General features: G+C 37.2%; 5 protein-coding genes and 2 pseudogenes across 5 annotated transcripts in view; 2 read left to right on the top strand and 5 right to left on the bottom strand.

Moving 5' to 3' along the window:
- LOC104701793 overlaps positions 1-672 on the bottom strand; it is a 3,149-nt pseudogene extending 2,477 nt beyond the window's left edge.
- LOC104701795 lies at positions 767-2,668 on the top strand. Its single transcript, XM_010417536.2, has 4 exons — positions 767-1,056; positions 1,163-1,200; positions 1,291-1,385; positions 2,339-2,668. Exons 1-4 carry the CDS (start codon positions 809-811, stop codon positions 2,480-2,482), a joined length of 525 nt encoding a protein of 174 aa, XP_010415838.1. The 5' UTR covers positions 767-808; the 3' UTR covers positions 2,483-2,668.
- On the bottom strand, positions 2,957-7,828 carry LOC104704824 (annotated as a pseudogene).
- Positions 8,700-16,174, bottom strand: LOC104701792 (vacuolar protein sorting-associated protein 52 A). Its single transcript, XM_010417535.2, has 21 exons — positions 16,082-16,174; positions 15,920-15,981; positions 15,706-15,800; positions 15,540-15,597; positions 15,320-15,415; positions 15,072-15,173; positions 14,846-14,929; positions 14,673-14,753; positions 14,162-14,305; positions 13,706-13,797; positions 13,334-13,415; positions 12,823-13,005; positions 12,208-12,323; positions 12,064-12,122; positions 10,910-11,010; positions 10,504-10,554; positions 10,046-10,225; positions 9,820-9,954; positions 9,592-9,666; positions 9,295-9,352; positions 8,700-9,213 (listed from the first exon to the last, which is right to left on the bottom strand). The coding sequence occupies exons 2-21, from the start codon at positions 15,944-15,946 to the stop codon at positions 8,909-8,911; spliced, it is 2,124 nt and encodes a 707-aa protein (XP_010415837.1). The 5' UTR covers positions 15,947-15,981; positions 16,082-16,174; the 3' UTR covers positions 8,700-8,908.
- LOC104701791 (single-stranded DNA-binding protein WHY2, mitochondrial) lies at positions 16,333-18,148 on the top strand. Its single transcript, XM_010417534.2, has 8 exons — positions 16,333-16,426; positions 16,522-16,640; positions 16,721-16,824; positions 16,924-17,016; positions 17,111-17,205; positions 17,315-17,388; positions 17,596-17,684; positions 17,871-18,148. The coding sequence occupies exons 1-8, from the start codon at positions 16,395-16,397 to the stop codon at positions 17,994-17,996; spliced, it is 732 nt and encodes a 243-aa protein (XP_010415836.1). The 5' UTR covers positions 16,333-16,394; the 3' UTR covers positions 17,997-18,148.
- On the bottom strand, positions 18,161-19,752 carry LOC104701790 (GDSL esterase/lipase At1g71250-like). The gene is made up of 5 exons (XM_010417532.2): positions 19,464-19,752; positions 19,239-19,366; positions 18,903-19,145; positions 18,574-18,829; positions 18,161-18,485 (listed from the first exon to the last, which is right to left on the bottom strand). Exons 1-5 carry the CDS (start codon positions 19,735-19,737, stop codon positions 18,262-18,264), a joined length of 1,125 nt encoding a protein of 374 aa, XP_010415834.1. The 5' UTR covers positions 19,738-19,752; the 3' UTR covers positions 18,161-18,261.
- LOC109124718 overlaps positions 20,091-20,895 on the bottom strand; it is a 10,201-nt gene continuing 9,396 nt past the window's right edge. Inside the window, exon 12 of the mRNA XM_010417530.2 lies at positions 20,091-20,537. Within this exon, the coding sequence (XP_010415832.1) occupies positions 20,315-20,537 (223 nt within the window). The 3' untranslated portion in view covers positions 20,091-20,314. The remainder of the gene's footprint in view (positions 20,538-20,895) is intronic.

Below are 20,895 nucleotides of genomic sequence, written 5' to 3'. Positions count from 1 at the left end.
ATGGTGTATCAATATTCAATCACCACCACGCCAACAAAAAAAACTAACAATGAGATACCGCTATCAGGAAGAATCTTCTTCTTCACCCTTTTTACATGACGAAGATCTTCTAAAGGAGCAATCTTACATAAATGCCTAATCATACCAGAGTCAACAAATTCACTCATGAGATTACAGTTATGCAGAGCAGCTGTAAAATTTAATCAACGAAATAAAGAGTGACAAACCTTACTATCGTATTGGCAAATTTGGGTTTTGGGTTTTATTAGACTCGCACATACCTTCACTGTGAACAACAACAACAACACACACACAAGAAGTTTCAAAAAAGAACCTTTGATAGACTAAAAAAATTCCAAAAGGAGAAGCCTTTGAGATTGAATCATACCAGTTGGCTGATGGTCAGGTGACAATGCAGGCTTTTCAGGTATATGGATAATTTCCCATTTATCTGATGAATCCATAAGTTTTGTTCTTTCTTTACTTGAGCCTGTTCTGCAGATAGAGTTCATAGCACAGAATATAAGAATTGGGGAAGAAGCAAAAAGCAAGAAAAAAACTTCATAACAGAGATTAGATTAAACTCACTCGGCTTACTCAAGCAAAGAAGAACACAGACGCCGGGAGCGAGAGAGAGAGAGAGAGAGAGAGAGAGAGAGTTGTTGAATCTGGTTCGAGAAGACAAGAACCCTCGCAACGTCGTCGTTTTGCTCTCTTCGAATTCCAAAAGTTAAACTTAAACCTAATTATTTGATTAATTAAATACAAAACAAACGCGACCTTTGAGAATTTGGTCCGGCGAAAGAAAATGGCGGGGTTAGGGTTAGGGCTACGGTTGAAGGCGGCGAAATGGACGTTGAGGAGCGGAGCAGCTGCTGTATCGAGGGAAATGGGAAAGGGTGTTCGTAGATTCTCTTCTGAAGTTGAAAACGATGTTCCAACTTCAGGAATCAGTAGACCACTCGCTGAGATTCTCAAGGAGCTTAACAAAAAGGTTCCAGATTCAGTCATCCGAACCAGAGTTGAAGATGGGTACTCCATGAAATACATCCCCTGGTAATCTCTTTCTTTTGATTTTGGGGTGGGGGTTCAGAGACCCTGTTTGTGGTTTTTTTTTGGGTCATACTCATACTTAATACTTGCTTGTGTTGATGATTCTCAGGCACATTGTTAATAGGATCATGAATATGCATGCTCCAGGTCTGTTTTAAACCATTCTTGTTCTTTTTGGGTTTATGTTTGGGTTTTGGTTTTGACTTTTTTTTTGTCTGTGTTTCTCTGTTTTCTCAGAATGGTCAGGAGGAGTTCGAAGTATCACTTACTCTCCTGATGGGAAAAATGTTACTGTGGCTTATCGTGTGACTCTCTACGGCACTGATGCTGAGGTCTTTCCCTCCCTCTTCGTTTACATTTGGTTTGATTTGATTTGTAACTTTAGGCTAAGTGGTTCTCTCTCTGGTTGAGTTCTTTGCTTTTTTGTCCGATAAGCTGCAAAGCTATAGAGAGACCTAGTTGTTGTTCTTTTTCTTTGTCTACATCTGAATTATCCACTGAAGGTGATGAAACCACCGTCAAGCCAATACAAGCTTAGAGAGTGTATGTTTAGCAACTGTGGGGAAACAACAACTCCGGGTTGTAGATTCTGTTATCATTACTCTCATAGACCTTAGAGATGAATTGATAAAAGTGGTGATGTTTTANCATTGTTAATAGGATCATGAATATGCATGCTCCAGGTCTGTTTTAAACCATTCTTGTTCTTTTTGGGTTTATGTTTGGGTTTTGGTTTTGACTTTTTTTTTGTCTGTGTTTCTCTGTTTTCTCAGAATGGTCAGGAGAAGTTCGAAGTATCACTTACTCTCCTGATGGGAAAAATGTTACTGTGGCTTATCGTGTGACTCTCTACGGCACTGATGCTGAGGTCTTTCCCTCCCTCTTCGTTTACATTTGGTTTGATTTTATTTGTAACTTTAGGCTAAGTGGTTCTCTCTCTGGTTGAGTTCTTTGCTTTTTTGTCCGATAAGCTGCAAAGCTATAGAGAGACCTAGTTGTTGTTCTTTTTCTTTGTCTACATCTGAATTATCCACTGAAGGTGATGAAACCACCGTCAAGCCAATACAAGCTTAGAGAGTGTATGTTTAGCAACTGTGGGGAAACAACAACTCCGGGTTGTAGATTCTGTTATCATTACTCTCATAGACCTTAGAGATGAATTGATAAAAGTGGTGATGTTTTACTTTCTTGCATACTATCCGTGAGCCCGTTATGTGTTCATTGTTTTGCGCTTGTAAGCTGAAACCATTTGCTAATTCAACATCTTGTTTTTGGTGTTGTGAAGATATTTAGGGAATCAACAGGTACCACTCCTGTAGATGACAAAGGCTATGGTGATGCTGTGCAAAAGGCTGAAGCAATGGCGTTTCGCCGTGCGTGTGCAAGATTTGGATTAGGGCTTCATCTTTATCACGAGGATGTTTTGTAAAGGAAGGGTGTCCTTTTACCCTGCGAAAGTAGATGGTTTTTTGGTGTTCCCACTGCCTAGTAGTGTAGTTGTCGAGGATATAACTCAGGGAAGCGTTAATTAGTTTTGGTATGTAAGATCTGTATTTACTGATATTGATCGTTTTAGGATTTGAGATCGGATAATGAAATGAGCCTCTGAAGACTCTTTTTTGTTGCATATTTGTTACTTAACTTAAGATTATTACTTTAACCAGTAAGAGTATCCATTTGCAGCAATTGGGCAACGGTCTCTGTTCTCTTCTTTATCAATTTCCCCCATCCTTTTTATATCTCAAATCTTAAACCCTAGAGATTTGTTGGATGGAGATTTCCATGAAAGTATCCAATACATTCAGGCTGAGACAAATAGGATAATAGTAGCAAAAGACATAGAGAAACTCGTACTGGTTTCAGTCTTTCAGTAATGCACCATAACCCATAATACTGGCTTTAGATTCACTTTGAAAGATTTGACACTATTCATAAGCAGCCACATATGTTATCTTTCAGAAATTCGTAATGTATTTCTTGATCTCGAAGGTAAAAATGTTGAAGGAGACAAGATCCCTGTTCAAAGCAGATCCACCATCTATTTTCTCGATGTAGTCTTTGAGTCTTGTGTTATAGAGCAGTAGTTGTGTCAGTGCAGCTTTCAAAATATCCATACCACACAAGAAGTTACTAAAGGAAGTTATGATATCTTTGTGCATCAATTCTATCGCTGTCTTCCATCTGCTTCCAAAGTCTTTCACCAGCGGCTCTACTTTAGCAACTGTGATGGAGCTCTCTGAATTTGAACTTGAATCCTCAGCTGCTACATATACAACAGTTTAGTGGTTATTTGACTTAAGTGATGAGTACTGTGAGGACAAGAAAGATAGAATTGCTTACAGTCTCGACTTTTCACAAATTTGATCAAATCACTGAAATGCTCCACCAGCAATTCTTCCTGCGAGACAAATATGAACAATCAAAAATCAAGATTGAGTTGACATCAAGTTTAAGGTGCAGGCTAGCTACTACAAAGCCATGCTTGCGCTATAATCATGAAGCAAATTATAAAATTTCAATAAACTCAAACTGCAACATTGGCCTTTACCACGAATAACGACGTGTTGCTCTTAAGCAATTCCTCAAAATGCATTTGAATTTTCCCACCTTCTGGTTCAGCTTCCTAAAATACAAGAAGATGATCAAAGTAGATTCTTATGGTAGGTCAGATTCACCTACATGGGTGCACTTAAACATGGGACGGTCAAGGGTTCAACTCACCTTCAGCACAGCAATTTTCATATCATAGTTGTTTATGAGAAACACAATCTGTTGCTTTGGCCTTGGGAACAACTTTGCAAGCTTAAGAATCAAGATGTCTACTGCCATTCTTAAACGCTCCAAATTGATATCCAGCTGCAGAGTTTCATTAGACAAAGTCAAGAACTTTGAGTGACAAGCTCCAGGTAACACATATCATTAGAGACAGAGGGAATGCTTAATCATAACGAACCTGTCCATCTCCATACAGGTGTATAAACGAAGCCGTGAATTCAGCAAAACGCCTCATGACATAGTGAGGATGAACATCATCTTCCCATAATGTCTCTACGTTTGCATCTCGCAGACTGCTGAGGTGTAAGTCAAACACCATCTTGAAATTTTTTTCATATATTTCGAAAATAAAATCGAATTTCGGGGTCTTAAAGGGGCGTGGAAACACATAAGAACTCTTGAATGGAAATGGAAAAGAGATGTAACTCCAGTTCCTTTGGAAATAGGAAGAAAATCAAATTTCTTTCTTCGTCTTAAAAAAAATAGGAGTTAATTAACTGTAGCTGCCCGGCGCTGCTATTGGCATAACAACCGGTACAGCCACAGTGAAATATTAACCTGCTCAATTTGAAAAGTAACAGATTCATCAAGAAAGGAATATGGAAAACTAAGGAAATCAATCATAGCCACATCTATGAACTCGTATCTAAATTCTATACAAGACCTTCAAAGTTATACCGGAGAGAAAACATAAGTTAGCAAGTGAAAAGAGCTGCAGTTATATACATTTAAGAGTATATCAAACAGACTAAAAGAGACAAGGAGTTACAAACCTTGTCCAGATATAAATCCAGGCATGGAATCCTCCGGCGAGACATGATAAGCTGTGAAAAAAGTGGCAAATTAATAAACCATTATGACCCTTACAAAAGGGGTATGTATATAAGCTATAGTAGAGTATCATCTGTTGAAATAGGTTGTGAAACACTTATGTAATCAAGAAACATCTGAATCATTAGTTTGCAAGATATTATTAAGTCATAAATATCTTACCATACTTCACTGGACCCACTAATTTCTAATGCATTCTCACATAAGAATGTGACTTCAAAAAAATGAAAAAGGGGAGCTAACTACATTCCCTGATTCCAAGAGATTCACTCAAACACGCAAAGTAGTTATTGGATCATAGTTAATACCTGGTTGTGGTGTATAATGCGAATCATAAGCATCAGACCGATAGCATCAAAACAGTTTGAAAGGATGTGCTCATCGATGACAGAGAATGGACCTGTACCATGGAGAATTCAGAATTTACCCAAGAAAAGATTGCTAATATCATTATTATATCAATTATACAGTAGGAGTTTAACTTTCTATCCGAAAGCAGAAAAATAAATTTCTTAGATACTACCATATTTGTAACAACCATTGTAATTATCTTGGAAGGAGTTATACAGCTACCAAAAAGCAAAAGGGAGATAGATTTAGAAATTACCCGCAAAAATTTCATAGAATATGGACTCTTCACCAAAGAACTCATCACAAAATAAGTACCTGTTAAAATGAAAACAAATGTCATTAACCCTGAGCTATGAGCAACAATATATAACACAAATGGAAAAGGGGGAAAAATAAACAGAACTCAGAAGTAGCTGTATCCATAAGTAGTTTGTGCAAGCTTCTGAAGAGCATTTCATAAGGATATCTGAGAGAGCTAGCTTCGGCTATGTGCGGGATCAATGCAGGTTGATCAATTTCCTGCATCAGACAGAAAATGTCAAGTGAAGGTAGGAGTAACTCGATTTATGTCTTAAAAATCAATCAGCAATGCTTATCACTGGATAATATAATTACCTTTATAATATTTATCCTATCACCCAAAGCAAAAACGGCAGAGCGGTTCTTTAGTGGCTCCCTAGCTCTTGAGAAGAGACCAGTGGTTCTTCTAGTCTCCACCCCAATCAAGTCATTCGCTGTGGCTATATCTAACTGTAGTTTCTCAAGTGCTTGAATATAAGCACGAAAATGTGCACTTAACACCTGAAACCAGATCTCACATTACATTAGATGTTACGACAATTGTAAGTCTTATATAACATACATACAGCCTTTTTCTTATCATAGCTCATTCAACAAAGTAAAAACTAACTTTATCTATCTCTAAGCGAGACAAAAGGCTCGAATGAAGAACAACTGGCATGTAAAGTGCAACTGGATGTAGCTAAGACTATATAAAGGAGTTGCAGGATGGTGCAAGCAATCAAACAAGATAAAGAATATCACCTTGTTCATGGTATCAATGTCTGCAGCACGGACATCCATAAACACTTCTTTTCCATGTTCTTTGAGGAAAGAGATTATACACCTATCATTAAAATTGCATAAGAAAAAATCAATACAATATGCATTCAAGAGCTAGGGAAATGTTGTCCAATAGTAATTCCACTAACTAAACCAAGTCAAAGGGCCTTGAAGAGACATGACTCACTTGTACTTTAATAACACACTCTGTTGAAGAATCTGAATGTTTGTTTTGGGTTACTTCAAGGCTATAAGCTTCTGGACAATAAAATCATACACCTACATAAGAACAGATTTAGTTAGCTTACACTACTTTCAGCGACATCATAGAAGAAGTCAAACGTACAACATAAAAATACATAAATTGTTAAGGATCAAGTTAACCTTGGAAATAGCTTTTTGGCGGAGCTTTTCAAGCTCAGGCTCTACATCTTCTAAAGCTTTCGAACTTTTAGCCGCGGGATCTGCTTTTATAAATTTCAGCTTGTTGCTCAGAATTTGGAGTGTTTTCATATACTCTTCATTCACCTGAAGAAAGAGTACATCATATGATTATACAGCACCACAAACACATGCAAAGATCCTAAAATCCGACACCCTAACAGAACAAAAGAGCTACATAAAAACAGGAATTAGAAAAATACCTCTCCATGAACAATTACAACGATCATCTTTGGTGGCACTATAATGTCTTCGAAATTTTTTGCTAGCTTTGATTCAGCCACCTGTTCACATAGAAGAGCTCATTTTAATGAGTGAAATAGATAGCAAATACCACACAGGTTAGCATAACAAATACTAATAGTGGTTTCTCATTGGCTTATACCCTGCGATTTTTCAGTCTCAAACTTATGTCCATTGACTCTTCTTGAAGAATCTTTATGTCTGAACTTTTAGAACCAATCTCCTCCTGACAGAAACAAAGACGCAAAGAGGGTAATTAGTTTACAAACCTATATAAGTATACCAAGAGTAGCATATTCTCCTATCAAGCAAAAGTCCATAAACACACACAAAATCATATAACAATGATTAATGTGTCAAGTACCTGAAATCCACTAAGGACAGTCTCCATATGTGACAGGATTCTGTCACAGTCACGAATCTAATCGTGAAGTGAGACTAGCTTATCACTTTCTTTTATGTAATCCTGTGTATTCACATGGATGGTATAAAAGTAAGTTACTCATCACCAAAACTTGTATGCAAGTAGAAAATAACAAGGTGCCACAATGTATCACAAGTAAGAGAGTATAGAAATTAAAGAGCAACCTGAATGGAATCCAATTGAACCTTCTGTAGATTGTTTTCTTACACCTTTTGCGTATTCTCTAAGTTTGGCACCACTGGAGAGTATATTGGCAACAACCTGAGCTTTCACACAAACAAGATAGAGAAGACATCAGATCATATCCTTGGAATATAAAAGTCTATCCATGTACAGAGTAACTCAAAAGAACCGTTTGATCTCACCCCATCAGTTTGACATTCTTCTAGTTCTTGCTGAAGCCCTTCCAATGATATATCCTCACGGCCCAACAAAAAAAGTTGACAAGAGTAATGTCGATGTATGAATGGCCATGGGGCAAAACGAAATAGAAGCAGAACCATAGATTTGTAATATATACTTGAATTGAGGTAAACAGAAGAAACATGAGAATGTTACGTACCTGCACGAATCATCTTCAAAAGCCAAGTCTCCGACTAACGCTCCGAAATCAAATCCATGTTTCTCAAGATTACTGAAGTCACCCATAGCTTGACCCTATGTTCTTCTTAGATAGAAGACGACCAGAGAGAATAATAGACGCAAAACTTCGATAAGAGACTTGATATATACGAAGCTTGTGGTTCTGACTTCGATCGTGAGAAAGAGATTTCAGCAAGCTTCCTTATCATCCAAGTCAGGTACGTTAATTGTTTGACGTTAATTTCTTACTGAATATATAAGACTTAGGGATGATAATTAATGACGGTTCAATCTCAGAAAGTATATTCTCGTTTTTTCTCTTACAGATATTGTCGGGGAAAAGAGAAAAAACCAAAAAAACCTTCAAATAATATTTACCGATTTTGAGTAACTAGTAAAAACCTTCAAATAATTCACTTCTGTGAGCCGATGGGCTCTCTGACCTAGAAATATTCACAACTGTAAACAGAATCTGATATTAGGGTCTTTATGTTAATAAGCCCAGCCCTAGGAATGGGAGTTCTGCTAGGATTCACCTCTGTTAATGATTTTATCTAAAATTTAATATTTTGACAGGAATAAAATAACTTTTCAGAGATCTTTTAAGAGAAATTTTATATCTAAAAGAAAACAAACAATTTATATTACTACAACAATATAAATTGAAGTGTATACGAAATAATTAATTAAATACTTAACATACAATTTATTATATAATATATTTATTTTAATTAACTTTATTACATCTTTAATCAAAAACTAATTTGTAATTTTGCTATACTAGATTAAAGTAAATATTAGGTTGCAACTTCTAACCAGTAAAAAGTTTATGTTTTCAGCCATGGCTAACTGCATTCTCTGTCCTCTCCTTTCTCAATTTTCTCATCCTTGTTACACTAATTTTATACCTTTGACAATAGTGAATTGTGGATAGACATTCCCATGAAAGTTTTCCATACACTCACTCAGGCTGTGAAAATAACCGTAAAGTGGGATAACAGTATCAAAAGATATTACAGGAACTCTAACTGGTTTTGAAAGATACATCATATAACCCATAATACCTGGCGCTTTAGATTCACTAGCTTAGAAAGATTGACTTATCTTACAATACTTTTCATAAGCAACCACATATGTATGTTTTTTTCAGAACGTCTTGGAGTATTTCCTGATCTCGTACATGATAGATTGAATGGAGACAAGATCCCTGTTCAGAGCAGATCCACCATCTATCTTCTTGATGCAGTCTGTGAGTCTTGTGTAATAGAGCAATAGTTGTGTCAATGCAGCTCTCAAGATATCCATACCGCACAAGAAGTTACTGAACGAAGTTATGATATCTTTGTCCATCAACTCAATCGCTGTCTTCCATCTGCTTCCGAAGTCCCTCACCAATGGCTCTACTTCAGCAATTGTTATGGACCTCTCTGGATTTGAACTTGAATCCTCAGCTGCTACATATTATTACAGTTTAGTGGTTTATTTTGACTTAAATGATGTGTGCAAGAACAAGAAAGACAGAAGTTCCTTACAAGCTCGACTTTTCACAAATTTGATCAAATCACTGAAATGTTCCACCAGCAGTTCTTCCTGCGAGATTAAAAAACCATGATTCAAGATAACGGACACATAATAATAACAAATGTTAGCATTTGTCTACGGTCTTTGTTTATCTTGACCAAACAAAAGTCACCATTATTGAAACTTGAACGAGGCTGTGTTGACATCGCTACTACAAAGCCATGCTTGTGTTCTAATCATGACACAAATTATAAAGGCACCAAAACTTCGAAAAGTTAAGATAATCAAATTGCAACATTGGCCCTTACCACAAATAACGAAGTGTTGCTCTTTAGCAATTCCTCAAAATGCATTTGAATTTTCCCACCATCTGGTCCCGCTTCCTAAAATACCAGAAGATGAGTTTAAGATATTATTCTGGTAGGATAGATTCAATAGATAGAATAATGATTCGTAAAAAGTTTGGATATGCTGACTGATTCACAAAAGGCATTTTAGGGTGCACTTAACATGAGACGGCCAAGGGTTCAACTCACCTTCAGCACAGCAATTGTCATATCGTAGTTGTTTATGAGAAACACAATTTGCTGCTTTGGCCTTGGGAACAACTTCGCAAGCTTGAGGATCAAGCCATCTACAGCCATTCTTAACCGCTCCAGATTTATATCAAGCTGCAGGGGTCATAGATAATTTCAAGCGATGATTAAGCGACGAGCTCAGTAACACATATCATTGGAGACAGAGCCAATGCTTATAACGAACCTGCCCATCTCCATATTCAACATTCAGGTGAATAAACGAAGCCGTGAATTCAGCATAACGCCTCATGACATAGTGAGGATGAACATCATCTTCCCATAATGTCTTAATGTTTGCATCTCGCAGACTGCTGAGGTGTGAGTCAAACACCATCTTGAAACGAGGCCACAATGATATATTAACCTGCTCCGTTTGAAAAATGTAAAAGATTCATTTAGAGAGGACTATGGAATCTAAGGAAATCAACCATAGCCGCATCTATAAGCTTATACTTAAAAGTAAAATGAGATTGAAATCAACCATGTTTCCAAGTTGTACCCAAAAAAAAAACACATATAATGACCAAGTGAAAACAGCTGCAGATGAGCACAGTAATAATGAATCCTTTTTATTGCTTTAACTGCTACATATATACTTAAAGAGTATATCAAACAGAATAAAAGAGATAGAGAGTTATGAACCTTGTCCAGATATGAATCCAGGCATGGAATCCTCCGCCGAGACATAATAAGCTGTAAAAAAAGGAGGGAAATTGAGCATTGCTTGACACTTAGTGGACACAAAAACTATCATGGCCCTTGCAAAAGGCCGGAATCATGAAAATAAGTAAAATTTAAGCTATACTAGATAATCATACAGTTGAGGCAAAATATAGACTGGGGTGGAACGCCTATATGGAGCAGTTGAAGGTATGTAATCTAGAAACATCTTTCCTAAGCCAGTGTCTCTGAATCTTTAGTTCGAGAGACATTAAGACTCATCCTTCCAATGCTGAGATAATATATATCTAACCATACTTCACTGGACCATTAACTTTCAGTGCATTCTCACATATGTATTGCCACTTAGTTGGGTTAGCGTTAATACCTGGTGGTGGTGTATTATGCGAATCATGAGCATCAGGCCGATAGCATCAAAACAGTTTGAAAGAACAGGATTGAAGTGCTCATCAATGACAGAAAATGGACCTGTGCCATGGAAAGTTCAGTATATTTCCAAAAAAATGCTATTATTATCATATCAATCGTAAAGTAGAAGGGTTCAGCTTTCTATCCGGAAGAAGGCAAGGTAATTTCTTAAATGCTGCTCACACCATATCAAATCTGTAACAACTAAGTAACGAACTTAACTATGTTGCGAGGATTTCTACAAGAGTACAAGATATACTGATGTGCTTTTAAACAGTTATCAATATCCACATAGTTTGGTATAGCCAAAGGGAGATAAATTAGAATTTACCTGCAAAGATTTCATAGAATATGGACTCTTCACCAAAGAAATCATCACAAAATATATACCTGTTAAAATGAAAACAAATGACATTAGGAGGTTGAGAGGTGAGGGAAAGTAACATAAATACAAAAGGGGAAATATCAACAGAACTCAGAAGTAGCTGTATCCATAAGTAGCTTGTGCAAGCTCCTGAAGAGCACTTCATAAGGATATTTGAGCGAGCTAGCTTCGGCTATGTGAGGGATCAAAGCAGGTTGATCAATTTCCTACAGCAGACATACTGAAACTTAAGTCTTTCAACAAACTTTTAGAATATAATAGGGGTACCTAATATGGTTAAACTAAACAAACTTTGGATTTACTTCTTCTATACCAGAAAAAACAAATTTTGATACTCAACTACATTAATGCAAATTGAAAGTGACAAAAAACAAATCAAAACATACATCTATTTGAGGAGCCTTCAAATTACGGACACATATCGTAGAAAGTACAACNTCAATGACAGAAAATGGACCTGTGCCATGGAAAGTTCAGTATATTTCCAAAAAAATGCTATTATTATCATATCAATCGTAAAGTAGAAGGGTTCAGCTTTCTATCCGGAAGAAGGCAAGGTAATTTCTTAAATGCTGCTCACACCATATCAAATCTGTAACAACTAAGTAACGAACTTAACTATGTTGCGAGGATTTCTACAAGAGTACAAGATATACTGATGTGCTTTTAAACAGTTATCAATATCCACATAGTTTGGTATAGCCAAAGGGAGATAAATTAGAATTTACCTGCAAAGATTTCATAGAATATGGACTCTTCACCAAAGAAATCATCACAAAATATATACCTGTTAAAATGAAAACAAATGACATTAGGAGGTTGAGAGGTGAGGGAAAGTAACATAAATACAAAAGGGGAAATATCAACAGAACTCAGAAGTAGCTGTATCCATAAGTAGCTTGTGCAAGCTCCTGAAGAGCACTTCATAAGGATATTTGAGCGAGCTAGCTTCGGCTATGTGAGGGATCAAAGCAGGTTGATCAATTTCCTACAGCAGACATACTGAAACTTAAGTCTTTCAACAAACTTTTAGAATATAATAGGGGTACCTAATATGGTTAAACTAAACAAACTTTGGATTTACTTCTTCTATACCAGAAAAAACAAATTTTGATACTCAACTACATTAATGCAAATTGAAAGTGACAAAAAACAAATCAAAACATACATCTATTTGAGGAGCCTTCAAATTACGGACACATATCGTAGAAAGTACAACACTGAAATGAGTCAATGATTTGATTCCTATAATTTCGAACCTAAAACAAAAATATCTGAACTAAAAATCAAAGTGGGCAGTGGGCACTCCTATATAATGGTGTATATTAAGTTAATACAACTTCTAATCTATTTGTAAAGACGCACACCTAGTACCATCTTTTGTATTAAGAGTCAGAAAGGCAACTCAGTTTATATAATAAATCTGCCAGAGGATGTAGAATGGTCGAAAAAGTCAATCAGAAATGCTAATCGCTGTTAATGAATACCTTTATAATTTTTATCCTCTCACCCAAAGCAAAAACGGCAGAACGGTTCTTTAGTGGCTCCCTTGCTCTGGAGAAGAGGCCAGTGGTTCTAGTCTCCACCCCAATCAAGTCATATGCTGTGGCTATATCTAACTGTAGCTTCTCAAGGGCTTGAATATAAGCACGAAAATGTGCACTTAACACCTGAAATCAGATCTCACAATACATTAGGTGTAACAACAATTGAAAGCCTAAGCTAACAAACACCACTTTTATCTATAACCTGCATACAGCCTTTAATCATCAAAGCTCAATCAACAAAGAAAATAACTAGCTTTGTCCAACTCTTGCGAGAATACACAATAGAATAACTACTTGCATGTAACGTGCAATTGGATGTTTGTATTCACTACCGTACATTACAGAGATTAACCTAAGACAAATCTATCTGTTTATCCTTTCTCATCCAACTAAGACTATATAAAGAAGTTGCAGGATGGTGCAAGCAATCAAACAAGATAAAGAATATCACCTTGTTCATGGTATCAATGTAGGCAGCACGAACATCCATAAACACTTCTTTTCCATGTTCTTTGAGGAAGGAGATAATATACCTATCATTAAAATATAATTGGTGAGTGAAGTACATATCCACATATATTTACGGTAGAAGCAATATAATATCAAGCTGGACACCAGTAACATGTTAAATTCAAACAACTTCGCTAACATCACACAGGTAAAACCCAAAGCAAGCAAATCATCTGTAAGTTGATATTTGATAACCACAAACACATGTATGAGAAAATAGTTAACAGAAACATACATGCAAGACAGGAAATGTTGTAGTATAGTAGTTTCATGATGTCTAAGCAAATAAAGGGGCCTGGAGAGCATAACTCACTTGTACTTTAATAACACACTTTGTTGAAGAATTTGAATGTTTGTTTTCGGTTTCCTAAGGGCGATAAGCTTCTGGACAATAAAATCATACACCTGCAAAACGGAAATAAATCTTGCATGAGTACACATTTAGAATGCTCTGTCGTCATTTGGAAGAGAACAAACACAAATGACGCAGAATTAATACAATACTACAAATTCATTGAATTTACCCCAGATGAGAACTTTTAGAGAGAAGGAACAATGATTCATATCAATGAGGTAAAATAAGTTGGGTTTATCAGGAACATAATTGTTCTGTACTTATCTATCCAACAATTAACAACTTTAAGAAATATATAAGTATCAAATGTCTATTTTGAGTCAAAAGGTACGTAACTTTTTGTACCTAACACACTCCCTTATACGAAATCTATAATTGTCCGGTATCAGGTAACAGAGAAAGTAGATCTATAACCTTGGAAATAGCCTTTTGCCGGAGCTTTTCGAGCTCAGGCTCTACATCTTTTAAAGCTTTTGAGCTTTTAACTGCTTGATCTGCTTCTACAAATTTCAGCTTCTTACTCAGAATTTCGAGCGTTTTCATATACTCTTCATTCACCTGAATAAGGAAAATACTACGACTTATCAGATTAACAATAAAAAACCAACTCAACAATCCAATGTTGGCCTAAATGCACCCTTACAGTTTTACCCAAACACGTACTCAGGTGACATACAGTAAGGACTATATGAAGATTATTTAATACATTTTAGTTCTACTAGTATTGCACATTGTGGCAGCATATACCAAAGCTTAACCAGAACATGTTGTTTTTCTATTTTTCCCACGTTTGCCATAGTACAGCATATGCGCCAAATCAGTAATTTCTTACAGCATCAGAAACAATAAGAAAAATAGACACATACACAACATGACGAGATACCACAAATCTTGAACCCTACCAAAGCAGGATTTAGAAAATTACCTCTCCATCAACAATTACATCGATCATCTTCGGTGGCACTATAATGTCTTCGACAAATTTGGCTAGCTTTGATTCAGCCACCTGTTCAAATAGAAGAGCTCATTTGGATAAGTCACGTGTGGAAGCAGCAAGAGATAACACTAACTGATAGCAGTTACTGATTGGCTATATACCCTGCGGTTTTTCAATCTCAAACCCATGTCCATTGACTTTTCTTGAAGAATCTTTATGTCTGAACTTATAGAACCAATCTCTTCCTGAAAGAAAAGAAGCAAAGTGCGAAATCAGATTACAAGGAAAATATAGATACATGTATCAAAGTGGAGAAAGAAGCCCATACACACACACACACAGACACACACACAAACTATATAAATGACTAATTTTCAAATACAGTACCTGAAATCCACTGAGGAGAGTTTCCATTTGTGAGAGGATGCTGTCACAGTCACGAATCTGATCGTGAAGTGAGACTAGATTATCACTTTCTTTTATGTAATCCTGGGTATTCATGGAGGGTAAATATTTAAATAAGCTACTCACAATGTTGAAAAAATTCCCAAACTCGTAGAGGGGGAAAAATATGTTACATGGCAAGTAGACAATAACAAGTGCTACAATGTAACAGAGGTAAGAGAAATAGCAACCTCAATTGAATCCAATTCAACCTTTCGTAGATTGTTCTCTACCCCTTTTGCATAGTCTCTAAGTTTGGCACCACTGGATAGTATATTGGAAACAACCTGAGCTGACACACAAACAAGATAAGATAGGACATCATATCCATGGGATCCAACAGTTTACGACTAATCCACATTCTTAGTTTCAGCTTTCAAAATTTTGATCTCAGTTCTGTGAATAGCTAACCTCATCACTTTGACATTCTTCTAGCTCTTGTTGAAGCCCTTCCAATGATATATCCTCACTGCCCAACAAATCAAATTGAAAAGAGTAATGTCTATTAGATCAAGTGCGATAGGAGATTATTCTAAGCAGAATAATAAAGAGAAGCAGAAGACATTAGAAGGTTTACCTGCCTGAATCTTCTTCAAAAGCCAAGTCCCCAACAAATGCTCCTAAATCAAATCCATGTTTCTCATGATTACTAAAGTCACCCATTGCTTGGCCCTAAAAATAATTTTTAGATAGAAGACCAAACGCGAATTAGAGACAAACTTCGAAAATCATATAGGATCCACGAATAGGCTCGAAAGATCAAGAATGTGAAAAACCATTTGCAGGCTTACCAATGCGTCAATGGAAATGTCAGACATCTTGCTAATTTAACCAGAATGCTCGATCTTTCAACCTATACAAAAAATTTACAGTGAAAGCTTTTGTAAGAAATTAGGATTCAGAAGATGTTTGAACTCCAAGGGAAACGAAATCAGAATTCTCGAGAGATCTACCTTTTGAGTCTCTGAGATCAGTCTGAATCCGCCATTACAGTCTTCTTCTTCTTCAGCTTCAGCTTTTCCCAGATTCGTCTTCTCCAAAATCTGATTTTGGATTCCTAATTCAACAGAAAAGCCCATTGGGCTGTTAAAAGATTGTTTTTTTGGTCCACATGGGCCGTTAAAAGATAAAATTATAGGAAACGGGTTAAAAAATATGGGTCGCCTGTTAAAAACCCGTTTTGGTACAAATCATAAAACCTCGGTAGAAACCCCCCCAAAGTGACGCTTTGTACTCGTCGTTTCTCTCGGAATTGTGTAGAAGAAGATGATGAAGCAAGCTCGCACTTTGCTCTCGAGGTTACCCTAATTCCTCTCTTTTTTTCTCAAGAAATTCACATTTTAGAACCCATCTCTGATCTGGGTTTGTTTGTTTTTTTTTTCCCCAAAAGCAGGAGTCTTTGCGACCAAAGTAAGTCACTCTTGGAAGAGAAAGTGAGAGCTACGACGTTGCGTGGTTTTGCAAGCTGGTCAGATTCTTCTGCATCTAGAGGTGGTTTCTCTGGTCAAAAAGGTACGAACTTTGGTTTTGTTCCGTTTAGTCTGTTATAAAGAGTGTGGTTGCCCTAATTTTGTTTTGCTTGATTCGAAAAGATGCTGCAAAGCCTAGTGGTCGAGTGTTCGCACCTTATGCTATTTTCAAGGGCAAAGCTGCTCTCTCTGTTGAACCTGTTCTCCCCACTTTCACCGAAATCGATGTATGCCCCCAAAAACAAAACAAAAACCATTTCTTTTTAGTTTTGTGTGTGTTTCTAAGGCTTTTAGGTTCTCATTACTTACTGTGGGTACAATTTTAGTCAGGAAACCGTCGGATAGAGCGTCGTGGATCCTTGATGATGACTTTTATGCCTTCTATTGGTGAGCGTAAGTACGATGGGGCACAGAAACAGGTTTTGATCTTTTGCTCTCTCTCTCTGATCTTCTTCACTTGTGTTCTTTCTTGTCTGATAAATTGATTTTTGTTTGCTATATACATCATTGCAGTTGTTTTCTTTGTCACCTACGGAAGTTGGATCCTTGATTAGCATGGGTTCCAAAGACAGCTCTGAGTTTTTCCATGACCCTTCCATGAAGTCAAGGTTTGTTTTTTTTTTTTTTTTTGCTTCAACTGATGATGTTACTGCTGATTTTTCTCTTTCTAACACAGCATTTTCATGTTCTGACACACACATGTTTTTGACTCCTCAGTAATGCTGGTCAAGTCAGGAAGACATTGTCAATTAAGCCCCACGCGGATGGTAGCGGCTACTTCTTCTCATTGAGTAAGGCTTCTAATCTATCAATATTAATATTACTAGTGATATGGATCATCAGTCTGTATCCTACTGAAATAGTTAGTTACGGGAGCTTTCTGTTTGTTAAATTTAGAAGCTTGCACTTGTATTAGTATTGTAGTATGGCGATAACAGTTTTCCGCAGGAAATGGCTTTCTTTATAATAAAATACTTAGCTTCTGCGGTTTGTTGCAGGCGTTGTCAATAACATCCTCAATACCAATGACCGTTTTGTGGTTCCTGTCACAACAGCTGAATTTGCAGTGATGAAGACAGCTTTTAGTGTAAGATGAGATTTTTTAATTCTGCATTTTCTCTGTTCTGTTACTATTATATATCAGTTCGAGAACCAAAAACAAAGAGCGTTGCTATCCTGTCATATTTTAGCACATGAATCTGGATCAAGTGTTTATTATTTAAGGAGAGGATATTTGTGATTGTCTCTTAATCAGATTTTGTACTTTGTGCAGTTTGCCCTTCCACACATCATGGGTTGGGATCGCGTAATAGATCAAGTTGGTACTGGAACGCAGAAGACTACTTCACAACATCTAACGACTGGTCCTCAGCATATTGAGCAGGAGTGGGATAAATGAACTTATAGAGTAGTAGGAACGGAGTAAATTGACAATGCACATGTTCTTTTGTTCTGGAATTTGGTGCACACGAAAATCGGCATGCTTTGTTTTTGAATCTAACATATCCTCTTTAAGACTTCTAATCATAGGGCTTCTGCCCGTTTTCATTAGCACATATGTTATTTTGCAGTAAAAGCATTCTGGTTTAAGCTTTATACTTAGACAGATTCAACCATCATAACATACAAACTTCAAGACCGAGAAACACAATAACAAAAAGAAACTAGCGAAGGAGTGTCATCTGTTGAACATTGACAGGATATGCATCAGAAGGTGGGCCATAGAAAGCTCGTCTAGCCAGAATGGAATTAGCAGTCTGAGTAGGATGGAATGCATCCCAAAAGACATACTGACTCCTGTTAGGACAAGGATTCTGCATTGGCAGACATGTGATCTGTCCTTGGTTCCTCCCAATCCCGCAACAAGCCCTGTCCACTACGCTGAATCCTGTACCATATAAACCTTCTTTGATCAGAGTAGAAAGCATAGAAGAAACTCCTTTTTAACAGCCATATAATCTAAGAGGGAGGTATACCGTAAGCTGCTGGGTTGTTTAAGATGTCACCAATTGCGCTATATGTGTTTCCATATACAAAGATGGCTCCAGGTGATCGCTGGTTCAGCTGGTCAACAAGTGACTTCAGCCCTTCGTTAAATGTGCCTAGAATCTGATTCACACTGTCAACGCATCTCCCAGGTGGTCCAGCACCGGTGGCTCGTTGGTTTGGTATGCAGCCGAGTGGTGCTACTCCAGGTATAAATATTTTTCTTAGACCTAGGCTGTACAAAGTCTTCACAGATTCAAAAGATTATTAGAAGATTGATTAAAGGATAATACCCATACGAAGGTTTGACGTAACGTACAAGAAGTTGGCGAGCGTATTGACTGAGAAGTAGATTGGCAAAGTCAGCCGGTCTGTATCTGAAGCTGGAGGAGTATAGATTAGGCAGAAGGTAGTTGTTGATATAGTCATTACTTCCAAAAACGAGAACCACAAGCGATCTTGCTAAGTAGTCCGTAAAGTTTTGGGGACTCATCATCGTTCTCAATTGGCTCAGTGTTGTCTCTAGATTCACCATTTGCTGGCTCAGGGTGAATCTTGCCCCCTGCACACACCACCATTATTCCTCTATCCGTTTTAACACTGTCATATCTTTTAACTAAAAAGTGATGACACAAAACTTAAAAAAAATATATACATAGTGGTAGCCTGATTCATCGAGGATGCCAGCAGCTGCAGACGCGTGATTTACTCCTTGAAGGATTCTATTGCCTGTTGTAGTTGGATCCGCAAAGGCAGGAGGCGATGGAAGTCCTAACAACTGAGCTGTTTTCACAGAATACTTGGTGTTATTAAGTAGATAAAGAGAATATATAGTAAAAACAGCCTAATGAATCTTTTAACAAATGAACTTAAATCTTACCTAGAAGATCAACGAAAGTCAAGCCGTTGCTAAATCTGCCAGTAGGACGGAAGTTCAAGTCGATGCCATAAGGGAGGTAATTGGCTCGAGCTACAGACTGGAGAAAGTTGTTGTTCCCAGAGTCGACCAACGAGTCTCCAAGTACAAACATAGCCGGAACTCTAGCTTGCCCGGTGACCAACTCAGGCTGCTGTAATATAACAGAAGCCATCACGGCAAGTATCAACACATATCCTCCAAAAGGAACTTTCATCTTTTGTCCGTTTGTGTTCATTGTTAAATTAGCTTGTGAAGATTGTTATATAAAGACCCTAAGAATACCCTAAGAATAGCATGCTGCATGTGACTCAAAGGAGTAATCTTCCGGAATTTCTGATTCAAATTGTAACGGCTCTCTCTCACACATTTCGGCTGCTTGCATAGCGAGTCAAAAAGCTTGCATCATGCGTGAAATTTCATAGACTAGAAAATTACGCAAGGCGACATGAGCATGACGGAGTTGCTCACCCTCTTCGGATAAAGATCAAGAAAATAGTGAGCAGAAGGTTATCTGAGACTGTAAAGGATAGAGTTGCCACGCTAATCATAGTAAATCTCCGAAGGCTGACAAATTTTGGAGATCAAGAGTAAGAAATGTGAGAAAAATAATTTCCCTTGTTGGACAGTAGTTTTGTAGTAGGATAAGAGATAAACAAATAACTAACATCTATAGGGCTCTGTACTCATATACACTTAATAATCATCATCAACTATATTTAATATTTGGGGCTCCTAGGATTGTTCCTTGTTGAGCTTCTAGTGTATCTAAAAAGATGCACATGCCACTAGAAATACAGATTTGGCACTTTTTATCAATCACCACTCTGTGTTTGTTTTCTGAGCTGCTTGTTATCCTTAGTTGCTGGTGTAGACTCTTCATTTACAAACGGTAAAACAATGACAGGAGCTGCTGGTACCATCTCCCAACGTTCTCGTAAGAAAGCATTAAATTTCTTGACCATTTCTTTACGGAACTCAAGCTCCCGAGTAAATTGATCGTAGAGAACAAAAGCCAGAACGTACTTGAAAGGGAAAATGACTAGAACCGTCGCAATGGATAGCAAAACCAGTGCTACCTCAGTAGTTATCTGAGAAAAGATTCAAATCATGTAACAAGGTTATATAACACCACATAATAGTGATCTATCACGACCACTATCAACGATTCTTGTCCCAATCCCAAAATTACTTAATAAGAGAGAGAAGGCATGTCAATAAAACACTTTAAAACTTGATCCAGTTAATAAAACATACCTGAGGATGACCAGATAGTACAACTGTCCTTAGTTTTAGAAGCACTACATTCATCTTTTGGAGGTAGCTCTCCAGATCTTGCATGGCGTCTTTGACAGCAATAATTTTTTGAATAGTATTTGAAGAAGGCTGATCTCGA

The sequence above is a fragment of the Camelina sativa genome, chromosome 7 (assembly GCF_000633955.1).
Source record: "Camelina sativa cultivar DH55 chromosome 7, Cs, whole genome shotgun sequence".
In the NCBI taxonomy this organism is placed as follows: domain Eukaryota; kingdom Viridiplantae; phylum Streptophyta; class Magnoliopsida; order Brassicales; family Brassicaceae; genus Camelina; species Camelina sativa.
This window is presented reverse-complemented; position numbering and strand designations above follow the sequence as displayed.

Bases quoted from the DNA above. Each gene is read 5' to 3' on its own strand.
- LOC104701791 (XM_010417534.2), top strand. From the start codon at position 16,395: ATGATGAAGCAAGCTCGCACTTTGCTCTCGAG. The intron at 16,427-16,521 runs GTTACCCTAATT...CCCCAAAAGCAG, and splicing joins GCTCGCACTTTGCTCTCGAG to GAGTCTTTGCGACCAAAGTA. The intron at 16,641-16,720 runs GTACGAACTTTG...TGATTCGAAAAG, and splicing joins TGGTTTCTCTGGTCAAAAAG to ATGCTGCAAAGCCTAGTGGT.
- LOC104701790 (XM_010417532.2), bottom strand. From the start codon at position 19,737: ATGAACACAAACGGACAAAAGATGAAAGTTCCTTTTGGAGGATATGTG. The intron at 19,146-19,238 runs GTATATATTTTT...TGGTGTGTGCAG, and splicing joins ATGAATCAGGCTACCACTAT to GGGGCAAGATTCACCCTGAG. The intron at 18,830-18,902 runs GTACGTTACGTC...GAATCTGTGAAG, and splicing joins AATACGCTCGCCAACTTCTT to ACTTTGTACAGCCTAGGTCT.
- LOC104701795 (XM_010417536.2), top strand. From the start codon at position 809: ATGGCGGGGTTAGGGTTAGGGCTACGGTTGAAGGCGGCGAAATGGACG. The intron at 1,057-1,162 runs GTAATCTCTTTC...GATGATTCTCAG, and splicing joins TCCATGAAATACATCCCCTG to GCACATTGTTAATAGGATCA. The intron at 1,386-2,338 runs GTCTTTCCCTCC...GGTGTTGTGAAG, and splicing joins TCTACGGCACTGATGCTGAG to ATATTTAGGGAATCAACAGG.
- LOC104701792 (XM_010417535.2), bottom strand. From the start codon at position 15,946: ATGTCTGACATTTCCATTGACGCATTG. The intron at 13,798-14,161 runs GTTATAGATCTA...TCCGTTTTGCAG, and splicing joins GGCAAAAGGCTATTTCCAAG to GTGTATGATTTTATTGTCCA. The intron at 9,667-9,819 runs GTGAGTTGAACC...CTGGTATTTTAG, and splicing joins TGACAATTGCTGTGCTGAAG to GAAGCGGGACCAGATGGTGG.